Source organism: Jaculus jaculus, chromosome 14 (assembly GCF_020740685.1).
Source record: "Jaculus jaculus isolate mJacJac1 chromosome 14, mJacJac1.mat.Y.cur, whole genome shotgun sequence".
In the NCBI taxonomy this organism is placed as follows: domain Eukaryota; kingdom Metazoa; phylum Chordata; class Mammalia; order Rodentia; family Dipodidae; genus Jaculus; species Jaculus jaculus.
The window spans coordinates 54,163,849-54,191,337 of NC_059115.1; the positions used below are offsets into that span (position 1 = coordinate 54,163,849).

Here is a 27,489-nt window from a genome sequence, read left to right on the forward strand (position 1 = left end):
CTCGAAAGAAAATCAGCCTGCACCCCCAGTAAGAACCCCTCTCTTGTGAATCCTTCCCATGCATCTGCCAGGGGCATGGGCACAGCCAGTCTCCCGGCGCCAGGACCAAAGGCCCATTTAGCTGGCATGAACTCACTTCCCTCCTCAGCTGCAGATCAATGTTCTCACTGAGAAGAAAGTCGACGAGGGACGTGTGGCCATTCCGACTGGCTGTCTGCAAAACACTGACGTTGAGCTGTAAAGAAACAGATGGAAAGAGCAAGAAGGGATCCGTTACCATCCAGTGCGGTGCCTGGTACTTAGCCTGAAGTGACTAATTCTTACAATGCACCCGTACATTCACTTAAAGAAGGAAATCCAGTGTTTTAGATTACTCAGTGGGGGGGGGAATACTACTTCAAGAGCATGTCCTATGAACAGTGTCAAAGCCCTCAGGAACATACATATGTGTAATGGCCTGAATGTGTCCCCCCAAATCCAAAATCCTAATGTGATAGGATTTGTAGGTAGGGTCTTAGGGAAGTGATAAATTTGTGGAGGTGAGGATCTCATAATGGGATTCGTGCCCTTAAAAGACCAAGCCAGGGCTGGAGAGATGGCTTAGCAGTTAAGCACTTGCCTGTGAAGCCTAAGGACCCAGGTTCGAGGCTCGGTTCCCCAGGTCCCACGTTAGCCAGATGCACAAGGGGGCGCACGTGTCTGGAGTTCGTTTGCAGAGGCTGGAAGCCCTGGCGCGCCCATTCTCTCTCTCTCCCTCTATCTGTCTTTCTCTCTGTGTCTGTTGCTCTCAAATAAATAAATTAAAAATTAAAAAAAAAAAAAAGACCAAGCCAGAGGGCTAGCTGGTCCTGTTTCTGCCATGTGAAGACCCAGAAAATACATAGATATGAAGCAGGAAGAGAATTTTCACTAGAACCCAAACCCTGCTGGTGACTGATCTCTGGCTTCCAACCTCAGAGTATGTGAAATACGTGCTTATTGTTTAAGCCACCTAGTTTTATAGTATTGCCTTACAGCACCTTGACATAAGACACTATGCTCAGGTGCAAGTGACCTAAATCCCTGCTCCCAGTAGTATGAAGTGGACCAGAGCCAAGTCTTCCCATTGTGGTCCCCAGAAAACGCATCCCTTGAGTCAAAATCGGTACCCTGGTATTGGCCTCCAGAAATGCTTTCATGGTCGCCTGTTCCCTCCCTGGCTATGCCCAACCCTCCTCTTGGCCAAGTGCAGCTTAAAGCCAGCATTCTCTCCCCCTCCATGAAGAAGGGCTGCCTTACCCCCCACCCCCACTTCTCTCAACTCGTTTCACAGGTCTCATTCACTTCCACTGTCACTGTCGCCGTCCTGCACAAAAGTGTCTTCTCTCAGTGCACACGTTAGCTGGCATCTGCCTCACAGTCATGGCTTGCTCTTTGTTATTCTTCAGTATCCAGGCAGTACAGCCCTTATAACTCACAAAATATAAGCCTGTAAACTAGTGGTTGTATCGTTCGGTTATAAGATAGCCACGAAATACGTTCAGGACTTGCCCATAAGGGCAGTGGCTACCTTGGCATGCGCTGATCCTCCTGCTCTTTGGCAGTGCCCCGTCAAGAGCTGGGGTCACAGTAAGCACTTCTCTTAATATTCATACCCTTATATTAATGCTACTCTCACTTTGGGTAGAGCATCTTCTCTTTTGAGATGGCAGTGACTTTGGGATGACTCAGAAGGTATCATAGTGCTGGAAAGAAGTGACTGGACTACTGAGTAACATCTCCATCACACCTTCCAAGGCTCAGGATCTAATGTGGAAGAGGTGGCGGAAAGAATGTAAGAGCCAAAGGAAGGGCAGGACTCCTTACAACATGCTTCCTCCAGACACAAAATGGCCTGGATATCCATGACCTCACAGTGCCTGACACTACCTACACAAGACCATCATAAGAGGAGGGAAAGATGATGACATCAAAATAAAAGAGAGACTGACTGAGATGGGGAGGGGATATGATGGAGAATGGAGTTTCAAAGGGGAAAGTGGGGGGGAAGGGTATTACCATGGGATACTTTTTATAGTCATGGAAAATGTTAATAAAAACTGAGAGAGAAAAAAAACAAAAACAAACAAACAAAAAGAGCTGGGGTTAGCTTCTCTACTCTCTCGAATCTGGATATAACCTTGACTGCTGTGACCAATAGACTATGGCAGAAGTGACAGGCTGCCAGTCCCAGGCATGGCCTACGATGACAGCGTCTGCTCCAGGCCTCTTTTTTTTTTTGAGGTAGGGTCTCACTCTGGCCAAGGCTGACCTGGAATTCACTATGTAGTCTCAGGGTAGCCTCGAACTCACAGCGATCCTCCTACCTCTGCCTCCAAGTGCTGGGATTAAAGGCGTGCGCCACCACATCCAGCTCTTGTTCCAGGCCTCTTTTTTTTTTTTTTTAAAAAGATTTAGAAACTGTCCCTTTAAAAAAAAAATTGTTTAGTTTTATTTATTTATTTGAGAGCAACAGGCAGAGAGAAATAGGCAGATAGAGAGAGAGAGAGAGAGAGAGAGAATGGGCACGCCAGGGCCTCCAGCCACTGCAAACGAACTCCAGACGCGTGAGCCCCATTGTGCATCTAGCTAACGTGGGTCCTGGGGAATCAAGCCTCGAACTGGGGTCCTTAAGCTTCACAGGCAAGCGCTTAACCGCTAAGCCATCTCTCCAGCCTTCCAGGCCTCTTTTAATGCTGCTGGCTCTTGTAACACTTCCTCTTGGAGCCTACCTGTCATGCTGTAAGAAGATTAATGTATATAGAGAGGCCACATGTTGGTGTCCTAGTTGGGCTCCCAATAGATAGCTGGCAATGTCCACCAGGTATGTGAGTAAGCCATCATGTATAGCTCATTCAGGTAAAACCATTACATAACCCAAATCCTGGCCATCCTCTGACTGTACTGGCCCTAAACTAGGAGTGTCTCAGCTAAGTCCAGTCAACCCACCTGTCACTATCAAAATGGGGTCCCTTTTGTTCAGCCCCAATAAGTGTATAAATAAAGCCAGAAGACTGGGAAAGAGGTATATCATGCTCATATGCCTATAAACAGAGCCATTCACAAAAAAACAAAAAAACAAAAACCTCTCCCAGGACCACAACTTTGTACCAAGTTTGCTGCAGCCCTATACAAAAAATCCTTCTGCAAGAATGTCTGGCCAACAACTATTTAATCTGGGACCTAAAACTCTTGCCATTGATACAGATAGCCCAAGACAAAACTTCTTTCTAGAGCTAGGAGTGGTGGCGCACACCTTTAATCCCAGCTCTCAGGAGGCAGAGGTAGGAAGATTGCTGTGAGTTCAAGGTTTGCCTGAGACTACAGCATTCCAGGTTAGCCTGGGCTTGAGTGACATCCCACCCTGAAAAACCAAAATAAATAAATAAATAAAAATCTTATGTACTCCCCCACATTTTGTCTTTAAAAACCACGCCTGGCCTCAACATCCTTGAATAAGCTTACATTTTTCTATGGCACACAGACATTCCACTGCAATGTCACAGTATTTCATATAAACTGGATCTTTAGAGGCTCTGTATGTCACTGAGGTTGATACCACAGAGCCAAGACAGATAACACACACTGTTTTAAGCCAACGAGTTGATTTTTTTTTCTTCACTATCGTTTGTTATGAAGCAACAGATAATTGAAACAGATGTTAACAGGCTGGTGCGAAATACCTCTGTGTCCTGTCCTGGGTAGATGGCTTATCAAGCTCCAATCTCTTTGTCTTCATCTGTACAAATGGCATAACCGTGTCTGTCCATCTTTTTAACTATTTTATTTCCTTGCAAGCAGAGATATACAGAGAGAGAGGGAATGGGCACATCACAGCCTCCAGACACTGTAAACAAACTCCAGATGCATGCACCACTTTGTGCATCTGGTTTACATGAACCCATTTCCTTAGGCTTTTCAGGCAAGCGCCTTAACCACTGAGCCACCTCTCTGGCCCACCTCTGTTCATTTTATTTTTTGCTTTTACTTGAAATTATAGACAAAGTGACAACTCTTCTTATAGCACTTTCATACATACTTTGTTTTTTGACCTTGCTCCCCCACCGTGCTCCTCGCTCCCATCCCCCTTCCAAGTCCCCCACCCCAATATTTGACTTTCATGTCACACGTCACCTTCCTCTTTTTCTTGAAACCTTTTTTTCCCCTCTCATGGTCCTTTTTCTAGTTTCATCACCTGTATCCATTCTCATAAATATGTATGTATAAAACTCAGAAGATGGAATCTCAAAGTCATTTAAATTTACATTTTCCTAATGCCTAAGCATGCAGAGCACATTTTGAAGTATTTGTTGTCCATTTGTGTTTCTTGCCTTTTTTTTCTTGAGAACTGTTCATTTCATTGGCCTATTTTTTGATTTGCAAGGGTCTTTTTTGGTAATGTTTCATTGTACTTTATTATTATTTGGGGTTTTTTGTTTATTTGTATTTATTTATTTGAGAGTGACAGAGAGAGAAAGAGCAGATAGATAGAGAATGGGCGCGCCAGGGCCTCCAGCCACTGCAAACACGTGCATCCCCTTGTGCATCTGGCTTACGTGGGTCCTGGGGAATCGAGCCTTGAACCAGGATCCTTAGGCTTCACATACAAGCATTTAACCACTAAGCCATCTCTCCAGCACATTATTTTGGTGTTTTGATTTTTTTTTTTTTTTTTGAGAGAGGGTCTCACTCTAGCCCAGGGTGATCTGGAACTCACTCTGTAGCTCAAGGCTGGCCTTGAATTCACAGCAATCCTCCTACTTCTGCCTTCTGAGTGCTAGAATTAAAGATGTGTGTCATCACACCCCATCAGTATTTTATTTGTGCAGTTCTTTTTTCTTTTTTTGAGGTAGGGTCTCACTCTAGCGCTCAGGCTGACCTGGAATTAACTCTGTAGTCTCAGGTTGGCCTGGAACTCACGGCGATCCTCCTACCTCTGCCTCCCAAGTGCTGGGATTCAAGGCGTGCACCACCACGCTCAGCTCATTTTTGCAGTTCTTCAGATATGTTCTAGAAGTTAACTCTCTGTCTGGAGCTTAGTTGACCAAGAGGCCTCCCATCCTTGTCAGCTGTCTGTTCCCTGTGCTGACAGTTTCCTTCACTGTGCAGTAGCCTTTTAGTTTCACAAAACCCCACTTGGGGCTGGAGAGACGGCTTAGGGGTTGAGCGCTTGCCTGTGAAGCCTAAGGACCCCGGTTCGAGGCTCGATTCCCCAGGACCCACGTTAGCCAGATGCACAAGGGGGTGCACGCGTCTGGAGTTCGTTTGCAGAGGCTGGAAGCCCTGGCGCGCCCATTCTCTCTCTCTCTGCCTCTTTCTCTCTCTGCCTCTTTCTCTCTCTGTGTCTGTTGCTCTCAAATAAATAAATAAAATAAAATAAATTTTAAAAAAAAAAACCCACTTGTCAATTCTTGGAGCTGTTTCCTATGCTATTGAGGTTCTATTCAGAAAGTTCTTCCCTGTCCCTATGTTCATTTTCTGTATTGCTTCAGGTTTCCACAAACTTAGTGGCTTAATAAAAATGTATTCTCTGAAAAAGTTAAGAGCAATTTTTTAAAAAGATTTTTCTAATGTAAAGAGTTTTTTAAAATCTTATTTATTTGAGAGAGAGATAGAGAGAGAGGATGGGCACAGTAGCTCCTTCAGCTGCTGTAAATGAACTCCAGATACATGTGCCCCCTTGTGCATCTGGCTTATGTGGGTCCTGGGGAATCAAACCTGAGTCCTTTGACTTTGAAGGCAAGTGCCTTAACCACTAAGGCCTTTCTCCAGCCCACAAGTAATTTTAAAAATGCACTATCCTACAGTTCTGGAAGTGAAGAAGTCTGAAGTGGGTTGCTGGACCCATGCTCCTGTCTGGAGGCTATTGAGAAAATTTGTGTTCAGAAGTCCCCTGCCTTCTTTCTCCATCTTAAGCTAACAGTGGTTAGCTGGGTCCTTTACACACTGTGTCATGCTGACTGTGGTGGTTTGATTCAGGTGTCCCCCATAAACTTGGTGTTCTGAATACTAGGTTCCCAGCTGATGGATATTTGGGAATTAACACCCCCTGGAGGGAGTGTATTGTTGGGGGCGGGCTTGCGGGCTTATGGGCTTTATAGCCAGTTTCCCCATGCCAGTGTTTGGCACACTCTCCTGTTGCTATGGTCCACCTTATATTGGCCAGGGGGTGATGTCCACCCTCTGCTCATGCCATCGTTTTCCCCTGCCATCGTGGAGCTTCCCCTCGAGCCTGTAAGCCAAAATAAATCTCTTTTTCCCAGAAGCTGCTCTTGGTTGGGTGATTTCTACCAGCAATGTGAACCGGACTGCAACACTGTGAAATCTTCACTTAGGACCACATTAGGCCCACGTAGGCAACTCAGAGAAATCTCTTTTGAAGACCAGATGATTTATAACCTCAATTTTATCTGAAATTTGCCTTTGCCATTTAACTTCGCATAGTCATATGTATGAATGTGAGGGGGCTTTCTTCTATCTGACACACCATCTCACCTCTTGCTCTAAAACCACACTAATAATGAAGAGAAAAATGAGGTACTAAATGTAAATAGTAATCATAAATACCATCTTATTAATTTCACAAAAAATGACTGAGCACCTATGATAGATATGCCAGGCCCTATGTTAGAGAATGGAGTGATATGTTGGTAAACAACTTCAGAGCTCCAATATTGCACTCCAGTGGGGTAGACCATCAATTGATCCATGGATTGGCAGACTGCTAGGTCAGTAAATCAGTAGCTTGAGAGAAAATCTAATTAATAGATTCTAGATGGTATTAGAAGAATGATATCAGCTAGCTATTATCAGCTACAACGTGAAGTGAAATAGCATGCCTGAATGGCTATTTCCTGTTGAGTGACTAAGAATGCATTCTTGGATAAGGTGACATTTAGACTGAGGTCAGAATGGCAATAAAATCTGGGGCCTCCTAAAACACAAGCAAATTTCTGAAGGACTCAAAGCCAGAGGAGCTGTGGAACTATGCAGAGTTCTGGCCCTCACTACAGGCAAAGGATGTAGGGTTTACAGGTTTTTTAAGAGGCAAACGAATATATGAAACTTAAAGTATAATTACTGGTTCCAAGATACCAAAAAGAAAACCACAAAATTGAAGTAAATAAATATTTAACTTACATATTCATACTTCATTGATTATTAAATGTAATCTTCATAAAATATTCATTACATTTGTAAACAACTTGTAGGTTTCATTTTTTTTAACCTCTTTAAAATTCCTAAGAATGCACACAGTGTTCTAAGAAATCAGTAAATTATAAATGAGGTAAAGTTCATTGTAGTCAAATAATTATAAAAACACAAACAGGGGAGGGGATGGAGAAAAGGATGGGGTAAGAGGAGGACTAATCAAAATTAAAGATGTTGCGAATAAGCCAGATGGAGACCTACTTCTTTGCAAGCTAATAGTATATGTGTGAAAACAGGGAGAGTTTGGGTAGAAGTATCCTGTGGAGGTGAATAATGTCATACTCAGAGTCGGAGGTGGTTTTTGGAAAATTTAAGTGCCATGGGGTGGAATACCTTCCATCAAGTTGCTGGTCAGGAAGCCTTCTGATGCCTCCAAAACACTACAGGCTATTACCAAAGCTTTTGGTTGCCCACCAGATGGTAAGACCTTATTGCTGAAGACTCCGCATGCTTGGGCCGCAGATCACTGAAACCAAGCTAGAGATGAGGTTAAAGTCTCCTCCCTGTCGACCAGCTGCCAGGATTGGAAAGAGCTATATGAAGCCTGTTGGGGGAGAAATCATCAACAGTGGCTGGTACTACATACACGAGGCCTACATTATAGGAGGGGGAAAAATGATGACATCAAAATAAAAGAGAGACTAGTTGAAAAGAAAGGGTTCAGTGGAGGGGGACAAGGGAAGGGGGTGGGAGAGGACTGTGATCCTGGTATATTATCTATATGTATGGAAGTTGTCAATAAAAAGTTAAAAATAGGGCTGGAGAGATGGCGTAGCGGTTAAGCGCTTGCCTGTGAAGCCTAAGGACCCCGGTTCGAGGCTCGGTTCCCCAGGTCCCACGTTAGCCAGATGCACAAGGGGGCGCACGCGTCTGGAGTTCGTTTGCAGAGGCTGGAAGCCCTGGCGCGCCCATTCTCTCTCTCTCCCTCTATCTGTCTTTCTCTCTGTGTCTGTCTCTCTCAAATAAATAAATAAATAAATAAATAATATTTTAAAAAAATATATTAAAAAAAAAAAGTTAAAAATAAATAAATAAAAGAGCCATTTAGAATAACAAAAATACATGTGTGTATATGTACATATCCTGATTTAAAGTGCAATGTAGGGACATTTAAATATATTGGAGTCTACAGTAACACCACCCAATCTAATCTAAAAACATTTGGTAAGACATGAGGTAGGGCCTCCAGAAGCATGAGATCTTAAGGTCTACAAAAGTTACCACTTGGGCTAGAGAGATGGCCTAGCAGTTAAGACAATTGACTTCAAGTCAAAGGACCCAGATTTGATTCCCCACAACCCATGTAAGCCAGATGCACAAGGTGGTGCATGTGTCTGGAGTTCATTTGCAGTGGCTGGAGGCCCTGGCACACTCATTCTCTCTCTCTCTCTCTCTCTCTCTCTCTCTCTCTCTCTCTCTCTCTTTCCCTCCTTCTCACTCTCAAGTAAGTGAATAAAAGATTAAAGAAGAGATTCCATTGGACCCATGATAGTTGATAAGGTCCTGGAGAAAGCCTGCTGCTCTGGTAAGGAATCTCTTGGGTTGCATCCTGTCATAACAGAGTATGTGCATATATTGATGTGTACTTTCTCTTCTTCTTTATAAGTTCACCCAGAGGGCTACAGAGATGGCTTAGTGGTTAAGGCGGGTGCTTAAAAAGCCAAAGGACCAAGGTTTCATTGCCCAGGACCCAAATAAGCCAGATGCACAAGATGGTACATGTGTCTGGAGTGTGTAAAAAATTTTTAAAAACTTAGGAATTATAAATTCACCCAGAGGCTGGGGTGAACACCTCCTCCCTATAGATCAGCTGACAGGAAGCTGGAAAAAGCTGCACTGCATGCAGCCCTATAGGAGACAGAAGCCAGCAGTGGTGAAAATAGTGGACACTGCAAGCCTCCAGTTTGGCCAGTCAGACCAAAAGACCAAACAGGTGCAATAGTGGCATGTCTATTATAGAGGAAACCAACTGCTCTCTAATTGGACTGGAGGTCCATTCTATGGGAGGGAATACATGCCTAGTGCTGAAAACCTAATCAAAAGCCTATGGTGGGGGAGGTCATGAGCATTAAGAGTGTAATGCCTGCTCTTGTTTAGCTAAATGCATATATTTTGCTCACCAAACTGCCTTGTAAGCACTTCATCTAATATCCATACCCATATATTAATGCTACCTTCATTTTTGGTTAGAGAAGCTTCTCTTTTCAGATGGTAGTGACCACTGGGATGACCCAAAAGGCACCACAGTGCTGAGAAGAAATGGTGGAGGAGTGTTCAGCACTGAAACATCTCTATCACACCCTCCAAGGCTCAGGGTCCATTGTGGAAGAGGTGGCGGAAAGAATGTAGGAGCCAAAGGAAGGGTAGGACTGCTTACAATTGCAATTTTCCAGACAGAAAATGGCCTCAATATCCATGAACTCGCAGTGTCTAGCACTGCCTTCACAAGACCCTCATAATAGGTGAAAAAGACAATGACATCAAAACAAAAGAGACTAATGGAGAGAAGGAGGGGATATGGTGGAGAGTGGACTTGTGAATGGGAAAGTGAAAGTGGGGGAGGGGAGGGAATGATCATGGTTTATTGTCTACAAGTATGGAAATTGTCAATAAAAATAATGCCAAAAAAATAACTAGGCGGGGGTGGTGGCGCGCACCTTTAAACCCAGCACTCGGGAGGCAGAGGTAGGAGGATCACCGTGAGTTCGAGACCACCCTGAGACTCCATAGTGAATTCCAGGTCAGCCTGGGCTAGAGGGAGACCCTACCTCGAAAAACGAAAACAAAAACTAAATAAACTCACCCGGATATAATCATGAGGACTCCGCCCTAACAAACTAATCACTTCCCAAAGGCGGCACCTCCGTATAGCATGGTTGGATTATCCCACCCTCAATGCCCTTAACATAGGCCTTTCGGGATTGAGCCCTTGTGAGATTTGGGGGAGAACAAACCACATCCAAGCCACCGTTCCAGTAAAAGCTGAAAGTTAACTCTTGACAATGTCCGTTTGCCTAACGCTCTAACAAAGCAACTGTCTGGATGTGGCCAGTGGGAGCCTGCAGTCTTAGGAGAGGAGAATGTGAGCTCATTGAGGGGGAAGTCATTACAAAGCAAAGTCCTAACGAGGGCAAAAGAACCAAGTGCAGCAGCAGCAGCAAGGGAAGGTACAGCAATGGAGGCAGCCTTGGGGAGCCCTGCCAAGCAGGGAGGTGTCCTCAGAGACTTGAGGGTGGCTGGCGCTGGGCACAAGGCTGCTTTCCGCATCCTGAATGATCTGAGGCTCCATGAATTCTTAATGTTGTGCTTGTTTATGGCATCAATAGCTTTGCAACATCGGTGAGAAGCAACTATCTCTGCTTTCTCTTTTCCCCTCATGACCCTTGTCCATGAATATGCAAATCTATCACGGGGCTAACTTCGGTTACGTTATTTTTTTATTAGTGTCTATGATGAACATTTTCTATACTTTATTTACAGAGTGTAATACTATAGTATACTTATGTTATTATGATAGTACATGTATAGTTTTTAATGGGTACATAATTCTCCAAGAGATAAATGTTCCCAAAATTTTTTTGTTTGTTTTTTTGTTTTTACAAGTTAGGGTCTCAATCTAGCCCAGGCTGACCTGGAATTCACTATATAGTCCGCGGTGGCCTCGAACTCACAGTGATCCTCTTACCTCTGCCTCCTGAGTGCTGGGATTAAAGGTGTGCGCCACCATGCCTGGCTAAATGTACCAAACTTTTATGCAACCTTCTCATAGCATTCATTCACTTATAAGTTGGCTATTCATGGTAACTTCATCAATTATTTTAGTGTAGGACCTAACTTATTTCTTTCACATTATTGTCTTGTCATATTTCTCCAAACAAGTGTGAAAAAAATGCATTTCAAAAGGCTCATACAACTGTATACTCCCACTAGCAGAATACAAAGATGTAAAACATTACCTGTTTGGTACTTTATTCTTTTTTTAAATTTTTATTTATTTATTTGAGAACAACAGACAGAGAGAGAAAGAGGCAGAGACAGAGAGAGAGAGAATGGGTGCGCCAGGGCCTCCAGCCACGGCAAACAAGCTCTAGGCATATGTGCCCCCTTGTGCATCTGGCTTACATGGGTCCTGGAGAATAGAGCCTCAAACCGGGGGTCCTTAGGCTTCACAGGCAAGCACTTAACTGCTATTCCATTTTTCTAGCCCCTGGAACTTTCTTCTTGGTTCTAGTGCGTAATCTTGCACCTTTTGAGCAGGAATTGATGATATACCGTGCTAATATAAAGATCTTCAATTAGCCAGGCATGGTGGTGCGTGCCTTTAATCCTAGCACTCAGGAGGCAGAGGTAGGAGGATTGCAGCCAATTGGAGGCCAGCTTGATACTACATAGCGGAATTCCAGGTTAGCCTGGGCTAGAGCAAGACCCTACCTCAGGGACCAAACAAACAAAAACAAAACAAATAAACAAAAAGACTTCAAGATCTCAGCAATTAACATAAAGATAGCAGCAAGGTACAGAGTAGCATCAATCACATCATATGCTACCTTTAGTGTGAGTTGAATGAAGATGAGCTTTCCATGTGAATGTACAGCAACTTCCTGGAAGACTAAATAAACTTCAGATGGTGTTAATCCCAAGGACAGGAATGATGTGAGGATGGAGCAAAACATCTTTTTTTCATATACACTTAGGTATTATTTGAATTTTCTGCTGTTGAGTAATTTTTATTGTAGTTTAACTAGTTAGAGAAATAGGAAGTGATCATCTAAAGACATAGTCTTGCAGTCATGACTTTGAAGCCTTGCATTGTCTTGTTGTATGAGGCTGGGTTAGTTCCTTCGCTTTTCTGAGTTATAGGTTCCTTATCTCAAAATGAAGATAGGGCAAGGGAGATGGTTCAGTGGTTAAAGGCACTAGCTTGTTGAACCTGCTGGCCCAGGTTTGACTCCCTAGTTCCCATGTAAAGTCAGATACACAAAGTGGTGCGTGCATCTGGAGTTCATTTGCAGCCGCAAGAGGCCCTGGTGTGTCCATGCTCTCTCCACCCTCATCTGTTACACACACATAAATGTGTTAATTTAATATAATAACTAACTAAATAAAATGAAGATAATAACTTAGTCTTGAGAGGTTCAGAAGCTATTAGTACCATGACAGAATACAAAAGTATCCTGTATTTTGGGGGACACCCCATTCTGCCTTCCTCAGCCCCAGACAGACCAATGGTGGATTCACAAGCTAAACTCCCCGACCCCCGCTTTTTTTTTTTTTTTTTTTGTCAGTATCTACTATGTATAAGCCAGGGATGTGCTAGTTGCTATGAAAAAAAAAAAAGTAGAATAAGCACGTCTGTCATTAAGAAGTGATAAGTCCTCGTTCCTTTTCCCACATTTTCTTTACCAAGTGAATTGGAAGAATAACATTGATTCTAAGACCTTAGTGGAGAACATGAGTTGAGTCATAATTCTCACTTAAAACATAGTGCATTATGAATATTAATTTTTTTTAGTAATGTTTCATTTTTATTTATTTGAGAGAGAGAAAGAGAATAGGCACGCCAGAGCCTCCAGGCCCTGCAAGTGAACTCCAGACACATACACCATCTTGTGCATCTCGCTCACGTGGGTCCTGGGGAATCGAACCTGGGTCCTTTGGCTTTGCTGGCAAGAGCCTTAACCACTAAGTCATCCCTCCAGCCCATGAATATTAATTTTTATGATAATCCAGCGAGTGACCAGTTGAGTAGTGGAATTCTCAAAGAGCATTCTAAGTCGCCCTCCCACTGTGAGTGAACAGGATCCCGGCACATACTTTATTTGGAATGTTGACGTCACTTCCTGCTGCCAGCAGCACTTTGCTGCATTCTTCATGACCTCCTTCAATGGCCAGAAAGAAAGGCGTTTCTCCATTCTGACAAAAGAGAGTGTAAGGTGAAATCAGCTTCTCCTTGGCATGGGATGAAATAACTTTCAGAAACAGCATACTTTCTCTCTTGCATGCAACACTCTTGATAACAGGGGCACCAGCGCCTACGTGCCGGCAAATCATACAGCAGCCCCAAAAGATAATGGTTAGGGTGTAAAGGGAGTCATTTTATACATAAGAAAACCAAACCTCAGACTTGTTGGAAATAAGAAAGGGTTAAGTGGAAGGGTAATAGGGGAGAGGGGACAAAAAAAGGTAATGGGAGGCGCTTATGATCAAAATACATTATGGACATGTATGTAAATTATCAGTTACAAAAGCTAATTAAGGGGCTGGAGAGATGGCTCAGCAGTTAAATGTGCTGGCTTAGCAAAGCCTGAAGGCCTCACTTTGATTCCGCAGTACCCATGTCAGATGTACAAAGTGGCACATGCATCTGGAGTTTGCAGTGACTGAGACCCTGTGCCCACAGAAAGCCAGACACAAAGCAGTGCATGTGTCTGCCTGGCGCCTCCATACATTCATGCACACATGCATGCACACAAATGAAATAACTAATTTTTAGGGCTGAAAAGATGGCTTAGCAGTTAAGGCACTTGCCTGCAAAGACTAAGGGTCCATGCTCTACTCTCCAGATCCCACATAAGCCAGACACACAAGGTGGCGCAGGCATGCAAGGTTGCACATGTAGACAAGGTGGCACGTGTGTCTAGAGTTTGATTACAGTGGTTGGAGGCCCTGGCACACCAATTCGCTCTGTCTCTCATTCTCTCACATTAAAAAAAAAAAAAAAAAAAGTCTGTTGAGCTTGCCTAAAAAAAAAATTTTTTTTAAGTATTATTATTTTTTTAAATCATCTTACCACTCAAGTTTGCTGAAACTCGAGAAACACTACCTTGTGTTCAGTTTAGGTCAAAACATACGCAAAAAGAAATAATTAGTCTTCTCAGTTTCTAGGAACAGAAACGCCAAAAGCCAATCCTGATATGAAAAGTATTTGGAAAAAAAAAAACACCTCCATACATGAAGGAAACAATTCACCTCTTTAATATATCAATAGCCCAAAAAACACTGTCTTAAAATAAAAAGAAGGGAAGGAAGAAAGGAAGGAAGGGAGGGAGGGAGGGAGGGAGGGAGGAAGGAGGGAGGGAGGGAAGGAAGGAAGGAAGGAAGGAAGGAAGGAAGGAAGGAAGGAAGGAAGGAAGGAAGGAAGGAAAGAAGGAAGGAAAGAAGGAAAAGAAAAAGGAAAAGAAATGAAAAATAAAAACTGAAATAAACTTATGTCCAAGACTTCTGCTAGCCATAGGCCAGGTCCTTTCCTGGCTTGCAGAGCCTTTCACCGTCCACCCATCCTTTGCCCTCTCAGTGGCTGCTTTTCCCAGTTCACCTCCCCTCAGTTGATGCCAGCTTGACTGTCAGCACTAGGCCACACCAGGCTCACTAACGACTCATTTCCTTTTCTGGGCTCTTTGTCTCTGAAGTAACTCTGCACTCTTCCCCTTCTCAAAACATCTCCTGGGCTGGGGAGATGGTTTTAGCCATTAGGGAGCTTGTCTGCCCAGCCTAAGACCCATGCTCTCCTCTCCCAACTTTTAGCCAGACACACAAAGGTGAGTCAAGCGCAAGGTTGCACATGCCCACTAGGTGGCGCAAGTGTCTGGAGTTCTATTTCAGCAGCTGATGCCCTGGCATGCCAATTCTCTCTCTCCTCTCTCTCTTAAAAAAAAAAAAAAAAACGGGCTGGAGAGATGGCTTAGCGGTTAAGCGCTTGCCTGTGAAACCTAAGGACCCCGGTTCGAGGCTCGCTTCCCCAGGTCCCACGTTAGCCAGATGCACAAGGGGGCGTACGCGTCTGGAGTTCGTTTGCAGTGGCTGGAAGCCCTGGCGCGCCCATTCTCTCTCTCTCCCTCTACCTGTCTTTCTCTGTGTCTGTAGCTCTCAAATAAATAAATAAATAAATAAAATTTTTTTAAAAAGTTTAAAAAAAAAAAACCCTCCTGTTCCTGCCCATGCAAATGACAAGAACCAGATAGTATATCACCTCCTCAGTGAAGATGGACAGATTTTCATGGCATCCTGTATATATGCATATAGCTTACCATATTCCTTTTTTTTTTTTTTAATGTCCTTCTTGTCCAGCCTAACAGCACATATTTCATCCGGAAACAAATGATTTTTTTTAATATTTTTTGTTCATTTTTTATTTATTTATTTGAGAGCGACAGACACAGAGAGAAAGACAGATAGAGGGAGAGAGAGAGAATGGGCGCGCCAGGGCTTCCAGCCTCTGCAAACGAACTCCAGACGCGTGCGCCCCCTTGTGCATCTGGCTAGCGTGGGACCTGGGGAACTGAGCCTCGAACTGGGGTCCTTAGGCTTCCCAGGCAAGTGCTTAACCACTAAGCCATCTCTCCAGCCCAAACAAATGATTTTTAATAAACTGACTAACAAATGTTGAGCTGTGAGATACATACTTTGAAGGAAACAGCAGGACTCTTTCAGCGTTGCATTTTATACCCTAAGGCACCAACACTTTTGTTATCCTCTCCTTCTTTTCTGCCCTACCTTCCTGTGTAAGTCCTGAGCCCTGGAACAGCGCTCCACATACCTCATTGGTCTCATTTATTTCTTGCCACTGAGTAAGGAGTGTCCGCGTGGCTGGGCCATGGCCATGCATTGCAGCCAGGTGCAAGGCGGTGTTTCCCTCCTGCAACAGACGCATTGGAGGTAAAGTCTGCCATGCCGAGGAACCCATCCTTCCAACACCAGCGCTGCAGTGCGACGTCTGGAAACTTTCTTTTTTTGTGTGTGTTTTTCGAGGTAGGGTCTCACTCTAGCCCAGGCTGACCTGGAATTCACTATGGAGTCTCAGGGTGGCCTTGAACTCACGGCGATCCTCCTACCTCTGCCTCCTGAGTGCTGGGATTAAAGGCGTGAACCACCACACATGGCTAGATTTAAGGATCTTTAAATTTTAAAAGACATGTTAATCCCAGCACTCGGGAGGCAGAGGTAGGAGGATCGCCGTGAGTTCAAGGCCACCCTGAGACTCCATAGTGAATTCCAGGTCAGCCTGGGCTAGAGTGAGACCCTACCTCGAAAAACCAAATATTAAAAAAAAAAAAAGAAAGAATAAATAAAAGACAGGCCTTAGCTGTAAAATCATTCTTGCTCCTTGCTGTAACTTAGGTATCAGTTTGCTAGCAAAAAGTGGGACAACAAAATTCCACTTGGCTTCTGTGAGAGTGAACTAGCGATAGTATTCTGAGAGGTAATTTTAGTAATATATATCAAGATTTTTTTTAAAGCACATAAAACTCTTTGATATGCAACTCCACACCTAGGAATTCCTCCCAAGAAAGTCATGAAAACTGTCCACAGGAATGTGGGTGGCTATCTTGGGATCCTCTCCCTCCAGTCCTGTCAGACTGAGGCTCCAGTAGTCTTCAAGGAAGAAGAGGTGAAGGTTGGAGTTCACAGTGGAAATAATTTTAGGGAGCAAAAACTACCAACTGGGGCTGGAGAGGTGGGTCAGCAGTTAAGGCACTTGCCTGCAAAGCCTAAGGACCCCGGTTTGGTTCCCCAATACCCATGTAAAGTGAGATGCACAAGGTGGCTCATGTGTCTGGAGTGGCCAGAGGTCCTGGTGGACCCATTCTGACTCTCTCTCCCTCCCTCCTCTCTCAAATAAATAAATAAAATATATCTTTTAAATACTTCCAATTGGGACAGTCTACAGCCAAAGTGTGTAGCTGCCAGAGTCCCTAATTCTCTCAGTAACAACACTTAACAACTCCACTGTAGACCAAAATACCATCACCAACTCCACGCACTGACTGTTAATCTCACATCCACTGTGACTCCTCTTCTCTTGGCCACAGCGAAGTCTTCAAAGTCCAACTCACCTTGTCCTTTTCTGAAGTGTGCAGGTCAAGGAAGGTAAGTTTCTCTATCATTTCAGTGTGGCCCCTCTCCGCTGCCAGGAGAAACGGTTTTCTGCCTCTCTGAAAAACAGTTGCAGTTATTTACACTCAGCAAACCATCAAAACAACTGACATGGCTGGGACATTTTCAGGGTGATGAACCATCCATGATAGTCCTGGTCACAGCATTCCATGACCTTCTTGAGAGGGGGAGAGAGAACAATTTCTTCCACCCCAAACCTGTGCACCAAAAAATGGTGCAGAAGCCGATTCCAGCATGCCATTCATTTCGTGGTGATGAGAGAAGTGTTTGCAAGAGGCCCTCCCAAACACAACATCACAGACAGACAGCAAGATGCTCTTTCCATACAGCCATGCTGTGAGGTGTTCCTGGAGGGATTGAGCAGTTCTCTCACTCTGCTGCCTCCCAAAGAGCCAGCTTGTGCGAGACCCCACCCTGTCTGGGGTACCTGTGCATCACACCAAGCCTTGCTGATAAAATGGCTTGAAATGCAAACTGTTCAAGGCTTGCCATGTATGAGACTCATTCAGACACAGCATCTCATTAAATGTTTTTAGAGCCTAAGTCTGTCTGAGCTGAATGAGGACATGAGGCAGGAACCTATCCGGAAACCATGGTGAAGAGAAGTGTTTATAACTGATTTGCTCAAATATAGAATTTCACAATTATAGTAATTTTTCCAAGTTTTCATGCTGCCAGTGGAGACTGCATTTCAATAGCTAAAAAGATACACTCAGAAATTTAATTTTCTATCTTCAACTATTTAAAAGGTAGAAGATAAAACCAAGGTGGCAAAATAGCGGCAGACAGGTTTTCCACAGTAAAAATTCAGAAAACATACTTAGTGTGTTAGTAACTGAAAGCTTAGTAAGATATCTTTAATGTAAAAAAGATAATTCATGTGCTGGAGAGTGGCTCAGTGGTTAAGACACTTGCCTTCAAGACCCAAGGACCCAAGTTCAACTCCTCAGTATCCATGTAAAGCCAGATGCACAAGGTGGCGCATGCATCTGGAGTTCACTGGCAGTGTCACGTAGCCCTGGCACACCCATCCTCCTTCTCTCTTTCCCGTCTGCCTCTCTCTGTTACTCTCTCTCAAATAAAAAAAAAAATATTTTAAAAAAAAGAAAGTGCAAGCCCTTTTATAAAAAGGGCTCTGAATGAAAAGACTGTGGGCTGGAGAGATGGCTTAGCAGTGAAGGTGCATGTCTGTGAAGCCCAAGGACCTGGGTTCAATTCCCCAGTACCCACATAAGCCAGATACATAAGGTGGTGTATGCATCTAGAGTTCATTGGCAGTGGCTAGATGCCCTGGCAACCCATTCTCTCTCTCTCTCTCTCTCTCTCTCTCTCTCTCTCTCTCTCTCCCAAGTAAATAAATTTTAAAAAAAAACATGTACACTAATTTTTTTTTTTTAAATGCACAAGGAGGCGCATGCATCTGCAGTTGGTTTGCAGTGGCTGGAGGCCCTGTGTGCCCTGTCTCTCTCTCTCTCTTTCTCTCTCTCTCTCTCTCTCTCCCTTTCCCTCTTTCTCTGTCAAATAAATAAAACTAAAAAGCAGCTATGGAGATCAGTTCGGTGTGTGTAAGAGAAGGTGTATTTATTCAATGTGTGGAAGTTGGAGAAACAAATTGGTACCAAAGTTCACATAATTTATTGTTCTTGAACTAAATATATTGCCAATAAGATCTATATCTCAAACCATTCAAAGTCTGAAGTCCCAACTTTCTCCCTTATTCTCATGAAATTATTAAGTAAAGGTAGGAAGAGACTGGTCAGAGCTACAGGTCCCCACACCAAGATAGGCTACATTTAAAGGGCAAAAATCTAGTCTCAAGCCATTTGAACATTGACAGACTGAAAATTACTGCATGGAACTTAGGCAGATCGCTACAAATGGTGACAACAAGGAAAGATTCAGATAAACAAACTGTGATGGTTAATCTTAGTTGTTAACCCAATTGGATTGAAAGATTAGTAAAACACGCTTTCCAGACAGGATTAGAGTCTAAGGGCTCTGACCTAATAAATAGTTTACTCCACTCATGGATTCAAAATGTGAAGAGATTATTGGAAGGTTTCTTTCAGGGCTGAGGGTTATGATTGGGGTCCCACACATGCTAGGCAAGCTTGTACCACTGAGCTATGTCCAAGCCCCAAGGGCTTCTTTAAAGCAACTGACACTATCAGATGTTTTATATCTGCAAACTTATGTCACAGAATTCTGAGTGACTTTAATGGCCAGAGGAGGATCTTCTTAGGTTCAACTAAGTATATCAGACGCTTAAAATTATCCCAGGCCACCTTTGGCAGCAGCCTACCTGCTATAGGACATGAAGCACAGCTTGCTGGTACCTGTCACACCTTTTCATACTATGCCATAAAGATATCAACTGGAGACTGTCAATATGCATCTTCCTTACCACATGAAGAGCATGCTTAGGGATAACACCAACACAGACAGCCAAGAATTGCAGAAAGCAAGAGAGCTGGACCACCATGCCGGAAAACAGCAAGATGCAGCGTCAGACACTTTACTTAGATGAGATCGGCTGTGTTCAGGGTAGTATGGCCGTAGATTCAAACATTTACTTAGAAGTAAGTTTCCATTATTTATAATCTCTTTCACTTTCTCTCTCTCTCAGTCTCTCTCACTCTTTCTCTCTCTCTCTCTCTCATTCTCTCACAAAGATTTAATAAAAAACTATTTTGGGGCCGGGCGTGGTGGCACACGCCTTTAATCCTAGCACTCGGGAGGCAGAGGTAGGAGGATCACCATGAGTTCAAGGCCACCCTGAGACTCCATAGTGAATTCCAGGTCAGCCTGGGCTCGAGTGAGACCCTCCCTCAAAAAAGCAAAAAAAAAAAAAAAAAAAAAAAACCAACTATTTTGGGGGCTGGAGAGATGGCTTAGCGGTTAAGCACTTGCCTGTGAAGCCTAAGGACCCCGGTTCAAGGCTCGATTCCCCAGGACCCACGTCAGCCAGATGCACAAGGGGGAGCATGCGTCTGGAGTTCATTTTCAGTGGTGGGAAGCCCTGGTGTGCCCATTCTCTCTCTCTCTCTCTCTGTTGCTCTCAAAAAAATATATATATATATTGTTAACATTGTTATTTAGTATGTGTGTGCATGTTATATATGCATGTATAAACGTGTGTGCATGTGCGTGCAGATGCACACCCCCCCATGAGCACATGTGAGGGGCCAGAAGAGCCTGTCAAGTACCTTCCTTGGTCACTTTCACTTCTTATTTATTTACAACAGAGTCTCTCACCTCACCTGCAGCTCCCCCTTTTGTAGTTAGACTGGCTGAACAGTGTGTCCCAGCGACTCTCCTGTCTCTGTTCCCCGCAGCACTAGGGACGCAAAGCCAGGCCCATCATTTTATATGGGTGCTGGGGGAGCAAAGTCAGGTTGCTCAAGTTTGCACAGAAAGCTACTGCTGAGCCATCTCCCCAGTCCTGCCTAATTATTTATTCATTCATTTATTTTGGTTTTTCAAGGAAGGGTCTCATTCTAGCACAGGCTGACCTGGCATTCACTATGTAGGGTCAGGGTGGCCTCGAACTCACAGTGATCCTCCTACTTCTGCCTCCCAAGTGCTGGGATTAAAAGTGTGTGCTACTATGCCCAGCTTATTTTTTTTTAAATATTTCATTTATTTGTTTGAGAGACAAAGAGAGAATGGGCATGTCAGGGCCTCTAGCCACTGAAAATAAACTCCAGGCACATGAGCCATCTGCACTTGGCTCATATGCATCTGTCTTATGTGGGTATTAGAGAATCGAACCTGGGTCCTTAGGCTTCACAGGCAGGTGCCTTAACCACTAAGCCATCTCTCCAACCTCTCCTTACTTGTTAATTGAGATTAAAATGAATTTTTTTCACTTATAAAGGGGAAAATTCTAATATATTTTTATCACTTTTAGGATGATACTAGTTCATTTTTCATAACTCTACTATTATAGCAAATGTAGGGTACTTTATAAAGAAGAGACATTTAGATTGGCTTATGGCCCCAGAAATGCAGCATCTAGGGACTACATCTGGTATGGTCTTGTTGCCAGCCGAGTCTCCAGGCAGCACAGGAGTCATATTGCAAGAGACATGGAGGGTGTGTCTCTCTCCCTCTGCTTATAAAGCCATCAGGTTTCGGTCATGGGGGCTCCACCCTTGCCGTATTACCTAATCCTGACCATTTCCCAGAGGTTCCACCTACAACTGCCATAACTTGCTTAATACCATTAACTTGTGACTCCAGGGATTCAACTATGCATGAGTCTGAGGCAACTAGCCATGCTCAAACCACAACAAAATTGGGTACCAGTGGAAGGAACAGAAGTCTGCTCAGTTTTACCCTCAATTGCTACAAAGCTTTGCATGTGTATATAGTCAAACAAAATGCCCACGGAGTGGCTGGAGAGATGGCTTAGCGGTTAAGTGCTTGCCTGTGAAGCCTAAAGACCCCGGTTCGAGGCTCGGTTCCCCAGGTCCCACATTAGCCAGATGCACAAGGGGGCGCACGCGTCTGGAGTTCGTTTGCAGAGGCTGGAGGCCCTGGCGCGCCCATTCTCTCTCTCTCCCTCTATCTGTCTTTCTCTCTGTGTCTGTCGCTCTCAAATAAATAAAAAAAAATATTAAAAAAAAAAATGCCCACGGAGGAGCTAACCCTCACAAAAGCCTAAGACGGAGGAGGACCTGAGAAATGACTGATTTGTCACAGATAATGTGCCTTTGCTTTCCAAGAAAAGAGGGATTACTCTGAACTTTGGATGCCCTTGAAAAATGTCATCATCAAGAAAAAAAATATAAGCAGCAAGTTACACAAAATAAGGATGTTTAAAATAATCTATCTCTCATCAACACATCACAAGGTAACAAAAATGCAGTGATAGTAATGTGAGATATAAATCTTTTTTCCCATTTAAGACATGTTAGGCAAATTGGCAGCAGCAATTTCAAAACCGTATTTTAAAAAAATATATATAGTTTCTTATCATAGTGTCATTTTTTCTTGCAACCACCCACCCATTTTAATTACATTCAAATAGTTCCCTGTCCAGTACAGTCTCCAGAGACTATCTTTGTTTGGAAGGCAGGAAGATTTTCCAGCCAAGAAGAGTGTCAGAGCCCCAGGCTTCAGGCTTGGGACAGGTCACCACACCTCCTTGGCTCTGGATACTGACCCTTTTCTAATTCACTAAAAAAAGAAGCATTCAGGATTCTTGTTCTTTTTTTCCTTTATAAAAGAGGTTCCCAGCTCACTTGAGAGCAGGACACTTTTTTTTTTAATTTAATTTATTTATTTGAGAGAGACAGACACAGAGAGAAAGACAGATAGAGAGAGAGAGAGAATGGGCGTGCCAGGGCTTCCAGCCTCTGCAAACGAACTCCAGACGCGTGTGCCCCCTTGTGCATCTGGCTAACGTGGGACCTGGGGAACCGAGCCTCGAACCGGGGTCCTTAGGCTTCACAGGCAAGCGCTTAACCGCTAAGCCATCTCTCCAGCCCTTTTTTTTCCTTTATTAATGTAATATGTATTTAACTCCATACATATTTTATGTGTATGTGTGTGCACATGTGTGTACCCATATTCATGTGGGGGGGGGAGCACATTTGTGAATGTACGTTTGCAGGTAAGCAGAGGCTGGCATCAGGTCTTCTCCTTGGTAGATCTCCACCTGGTTTACCAAGGCAGGATCTCTCACTTGAACCCACAGCTTGCTGATCCAGCTAGTCTAGCTAACCAGTTTGTCCTGGGGATGCCCCCCTGCCTGCGACACCCCCGCACTCAGATTACAGACAGGCTCTGAGTGCTGATGATCTGAACTCTGATCCTCATGCTTTTGCAGCAAGCATGGCAGCCACTGAGCTATCTCCCCAGCCCCTAGCCTTATGTATTTCAACTCAACTCATTTACATTTTTGCATGGGAAGAATGGAAATTCTCTTTTTATATTTTTTATTTATTTAATTAATTTATTTATTGGTTTCTCAAGGCAGGGTCTCACTCTAGCTCACACTGACCTGGAATTCACTATGTAGTCTTAGAGTGGTCTCAAACTCACCATGGTCCTCCTACCTCTACCTCCCAAGTGCTAGAATGAAAGGCATGTGCCACCACGCCCGGCTCTGGAAATTATTATAATTTTTTTATGTTTAAGTGTACTTCTAAGGCTCTCAAATTTGATGTTACCAAACTCAGTGAAAAATTCAAACACAGCTATTAAATGGACTTTCCAAATCCTATGTGACCATTCTTTAACCTAAGGAGCTTTGAGACACTGCCCAGGGGACTGGCACAAAGCCCTATTGAGTGTTCACTGGACATCCACACCGCACAACATTAACCTAACGTGGGAATCAGGAGATAATACACAACTTCAGCATGAGGAAAAACTTGGAGTAACTTGAGCAGGGAGAGGAAGTATGCTGAGGTCAAGAGTACTCAAACAGGGGCTGGGAAATGGTCCCGTGGGCAATAGCACCTGCTGCTCCACATGGGCACCTGAGATTGCCCAAGTCTGACTCCCCACCTCCCATGTCAACAGCGGTGTGACCATGCGCATCCGCAACCCCAGTCCTGCGGCGGCAGGCAGGCAGAGATCAGAGAATCGCCAGGGCTTGCTGACCGGGAGAAAACAAGCACACAAACATCCCCCCTCCCCCAAAAAAGCCTACCTTGGAGCTCTGTGCTGAGTGAGAGACTGTCTCAAGGAAATAGGCAGATGAATAAAAAGAGAATATTCAGTGTTCTCCCCTGGTTTCCACATGTATGCACACACACGTGCATATACCACACACACATGCACGCACACACGTGTGCACACACTTGCAAGCATGCCAAAAAAAGTGAAAGTGTAACAGAAGAGGGGTGACACTGTGGCCTGCAGCTAACCACTTCGGTTAAATGCTCACTCAGGCAAGCACATTTGGCCATTTACGTTTCAATGTCTTCCATCTGTGAAGTAACTGACTCACAATTCAAAGTACAGAACTTAGATGGACATTTTTCTTTGTCATTATTCCCTAAGCAACAAAAGTATGACAACTGTCTACATAGCATCATCATTGTAACAGTTATTATAAGCAAATTAGAAATAATTTAAATTATATAGGAGATGGTGTGTAGGTTGTAAGTGGGTGCTTATATCATTTTATATAAAGACTTATGTGCCCATTAAATTTTTTTTTAATATTTAATTTGTACTTATTTATTTGAAAGAGGGAAAGAGGCAGAGAGAAAGAATGGGCATGCCAGGGCTTCCAGCCTCTGCAAACGAACTCCAGATGCGTGTACCACCTTGTGCATCTGGCTTATGTGGGTCCTGGGGAATACAACTGAGGTCCTTTGGCTTTGCAGACAAGCACCTTAACTGCTAAGCCATCTCTCCAGCCCTTATCTGTCCATTTTGATATCCAAGAGGGATGTCCAGGAACAAGTACCCTGTGGATACTAAAGGCCTTCTGAGCGAGAAAATAGATGTTTTCTCGAATCCCCTCTACTCATCGTTCCCAGCCCTCCAAAAAATGAAAACTCCCTTGGATTTGATGTCCAAAGGCATCCATTCAGATTCCTTTAGGCCAGTGGAGGGTCCCCTGTATCTGTAGCTGGCCCAAAACAAACATTGCATCACCAAACTCTTGTACACATTCCACCAATACATAAGTATCTCTGGGGCCTTCCTTCTGTTTCCTTCATCATTTTAGTCTGATTATTTAGTTTTGATCACCAGATGGAAGTTGACGTGTACATTCAAAATATTTAGACTGCTTAACTCCTGGTTCCTCCAATCTTTTTTCCTGGTGATACCACAAAGATTTCTAGGGCTGTGGAGCTTGGAGAACCTTCAACAGTTACCAGTGTCCTACATGTCCCTAGCTGTAACCCAAACTCTCTTGGGCCTGGTTAAATCCATTTTGTCCTAAAGGTCTCTTCCTAGTAAAGTTTTCCTTCTCATAGTCTGGAATTCTTTCCTAGCCAAAGGAAAAGGTTTTGCTAACCCTCCTAGGTAAGCTGCCACTCAATACTTTTTTTAAAAATTTAAATATTTTATTTATTTATTTGAGAGAGGAGAGAGAGGGTGGAAAGAATAAGCAGATATAGAGAAAGAATGGGTGCACCAGGGCCTCCAGCCACTGCAAATGAACTCCAGAAGCATGCACCCCCTTGTGCATCTGGCTTATGTGGGTAATTGGGGAATTGAATTTAAGTCCTTAGACATCACAGACAAACACCTTAATGGCTAAGCCATCTCCCCAGCCCCTCTCAATAATTTTTGTTAAGAATCTCAGCAAGAAGGAAAGGTTGGGTGGAAGAGTGGTCTTTTCTGTCAAATGTGTTTCATAAACTCCACAATACACTTTACACAAATCAAGAATTAATAGACCATAGCCTCCTGATTTCAAATATGCTCCTTTTCCCAATTTTTTATTGTGTTCAAATATTCATATAAAATAGCTGGGCGTGGTGGTGCACGCCTTTAATCCCAGCACTCGGGAGGAAGAGGTGGGAGGATTGCTGTGAGTTCAAGGCCACCCTGAGACTCCATAGTGAATTCCAGGTCAGCCTGGGCTACAGTGAGACCCTACCTCAAAAAAACCAATATATATATATATATATATATATATATATATGTATTCATATAAAATATTCATATAAAATAACCAGGGGCTGGAGAGATGGCTTAGCAGTTTAGTGTTTGCCTATGAAGCCCAAGGAGCCCAGTTTGAGGCTCAATTCCCCAGGACCCACGTTAGCCAGATGCACAAGGGGGCGCACGCATCTGGAGTTCATTTGTAGGGGCTGGAGGCCCTGGCGCGCCCATTCTCTCACTCTGTCTCTCTCTTTCTCTCTCTCCCCCTCTTTGGCCCTCTGTCTCTTACTCTCCACCAAATAAGAATAAACAAAAAGTCATCTTCCCCATTATTGTGTGCAGGGTGTTGGGCATGCTCACACTGCCATGCCACCGCCAGCACCCTGCATCTCCTTCACCTTCTTCATCATGGAAAGTTGAAATTCTCTGCCCATGAAACAATCATTATCCACTCTCCTCCCCATGTCCCTCAGCAAGCATGACTCCAAGTGGAATTTTCCAGCATCACTGACTTCATTCATGTATCCTTTTATTTATTTATTTATTTAGTTAGTTAGTTATTTAGTTAGTTAGTTAGTTAGTTAGTTTTTTCGAACTAGGATCTCACTCTAGCCCAGGCTGACCTGGAATTCACTCTGTAGTCTCAGGGTGGCCTCAAATTCCAAAGATCCTCCTAACTCTGCCTCCCAAGTGCTGGGATTAAAGGCGTGTGCCACCATGCCCGGCTTCCATTCATATATCTTCTTTTTAAATTTTATTTATTTATTTACTTACTTGAGAGAGAGAAAGAAGCAGAGAGAAAAAGTGATAGATAGAGAACGGGCATGCCAGGGCCTCCAGCCACTGCAAATGAACTCCAGGTGCATGTGCCCCTTGTACATCTAGCTTATGTGGGTCCTGGGGAATTGAACCTAGGTCCTTTGGCTTTGCAGGCAAGTGTCTTAACTGCTAAACAATTTCTCCAGCCCTCACATATCTTTTTAAAAGAATATATTGTGCTTGTCCTTTCCACTTTCTTTTTTTCAATTTTTTTTTTTTGCTTATTTTTATTTATTTATTTCAGAGTGACAGACAGAGAGAGAAAGAGGCAGATAGAGAAAGAGAGAGAATGGGTATGCCAGGGCTTCCAGCCACTGCAAACGAACTCCAGATGAATGCACCCCTTTGTGCACCTGCTAATATGGGTCCTGGGGAATCAAGCCTCGAACCAGGGTCCTTAGACTTCAGAGGCAAGCGCTTAACTGCTAAGCCATCTCTCCAGCCTGTCTTTTCCATTTTCAATCCAGGTTTCTTGCAAGAATAAAAGTGGGTTCTGAGTGTCTTTCACTTACTCATGCCAGTGGACTAACTTGCTCATTCTGTGATGTGTTTCTGAACCTCTCAGTGGATGTGTGGCTCTACATGGCTGACTACCAGGCCAGGAGGAAAGCAGGGTATGACACAGCCTAGAACCAGCTGAAAAGATGTGATAGGCAAGAAGTTTAAGAAATGGGAAAAGTCAGGTAAGGTGATCCGTGACTAATTCCAGCACTTGGAAGGCTGAGGCAGGTGGATCACAGGTTCAAGGCCAGTCTGGCCTACAAAGCAAGACCCTGTCTTAAAAATATATACAGGAAGTGGAGGGGCTGGAGGGATGGCTCAGCGGTTACGGCATTTGCCTGCAAAGCCAAAGAACCCAGGTTCAATTCCCAAGGACCCATGTTAGCCAGATGCACAAGGGGGTGTATGAGTCTGCAGTTCATTTGCAGTGGCTGGAGGCCCTGTCACGCCCATTCTCTCTCTGTCTCC

General features: G+C 43.9%; 1 protein-coding gene across 1 annotated transcript in view; it reads right to left on the reverse strand.

Moving 5' to 3' along the window:
• Positions 1-27,489, reverse strand: part of Ankdd1b (ankyrin repeat and death domain containing 1B) — a 79,563-nt gene that overhangs the window by 24,895 nt on the left and 27,179 nt on the right. Inside the window, exons 6-8 of the mRNA XM_045133239.1 lie at positions 17,064-17,162; positions 15,767-15,865; positions 137-235 (exon numbers count right to left, since the gene is read on the reverse strand). Of these exons, the coding sequence (XP_044989174.1) occupies positions 137-235; positions 15,767-15,865; positions 17,064-17,162 (297 nt within the window). The remainder of the gene's footprint in view (positions 1-136; positions 236-15,766; positions 15,866-17,063; positions 17,163-27,489) is intronic.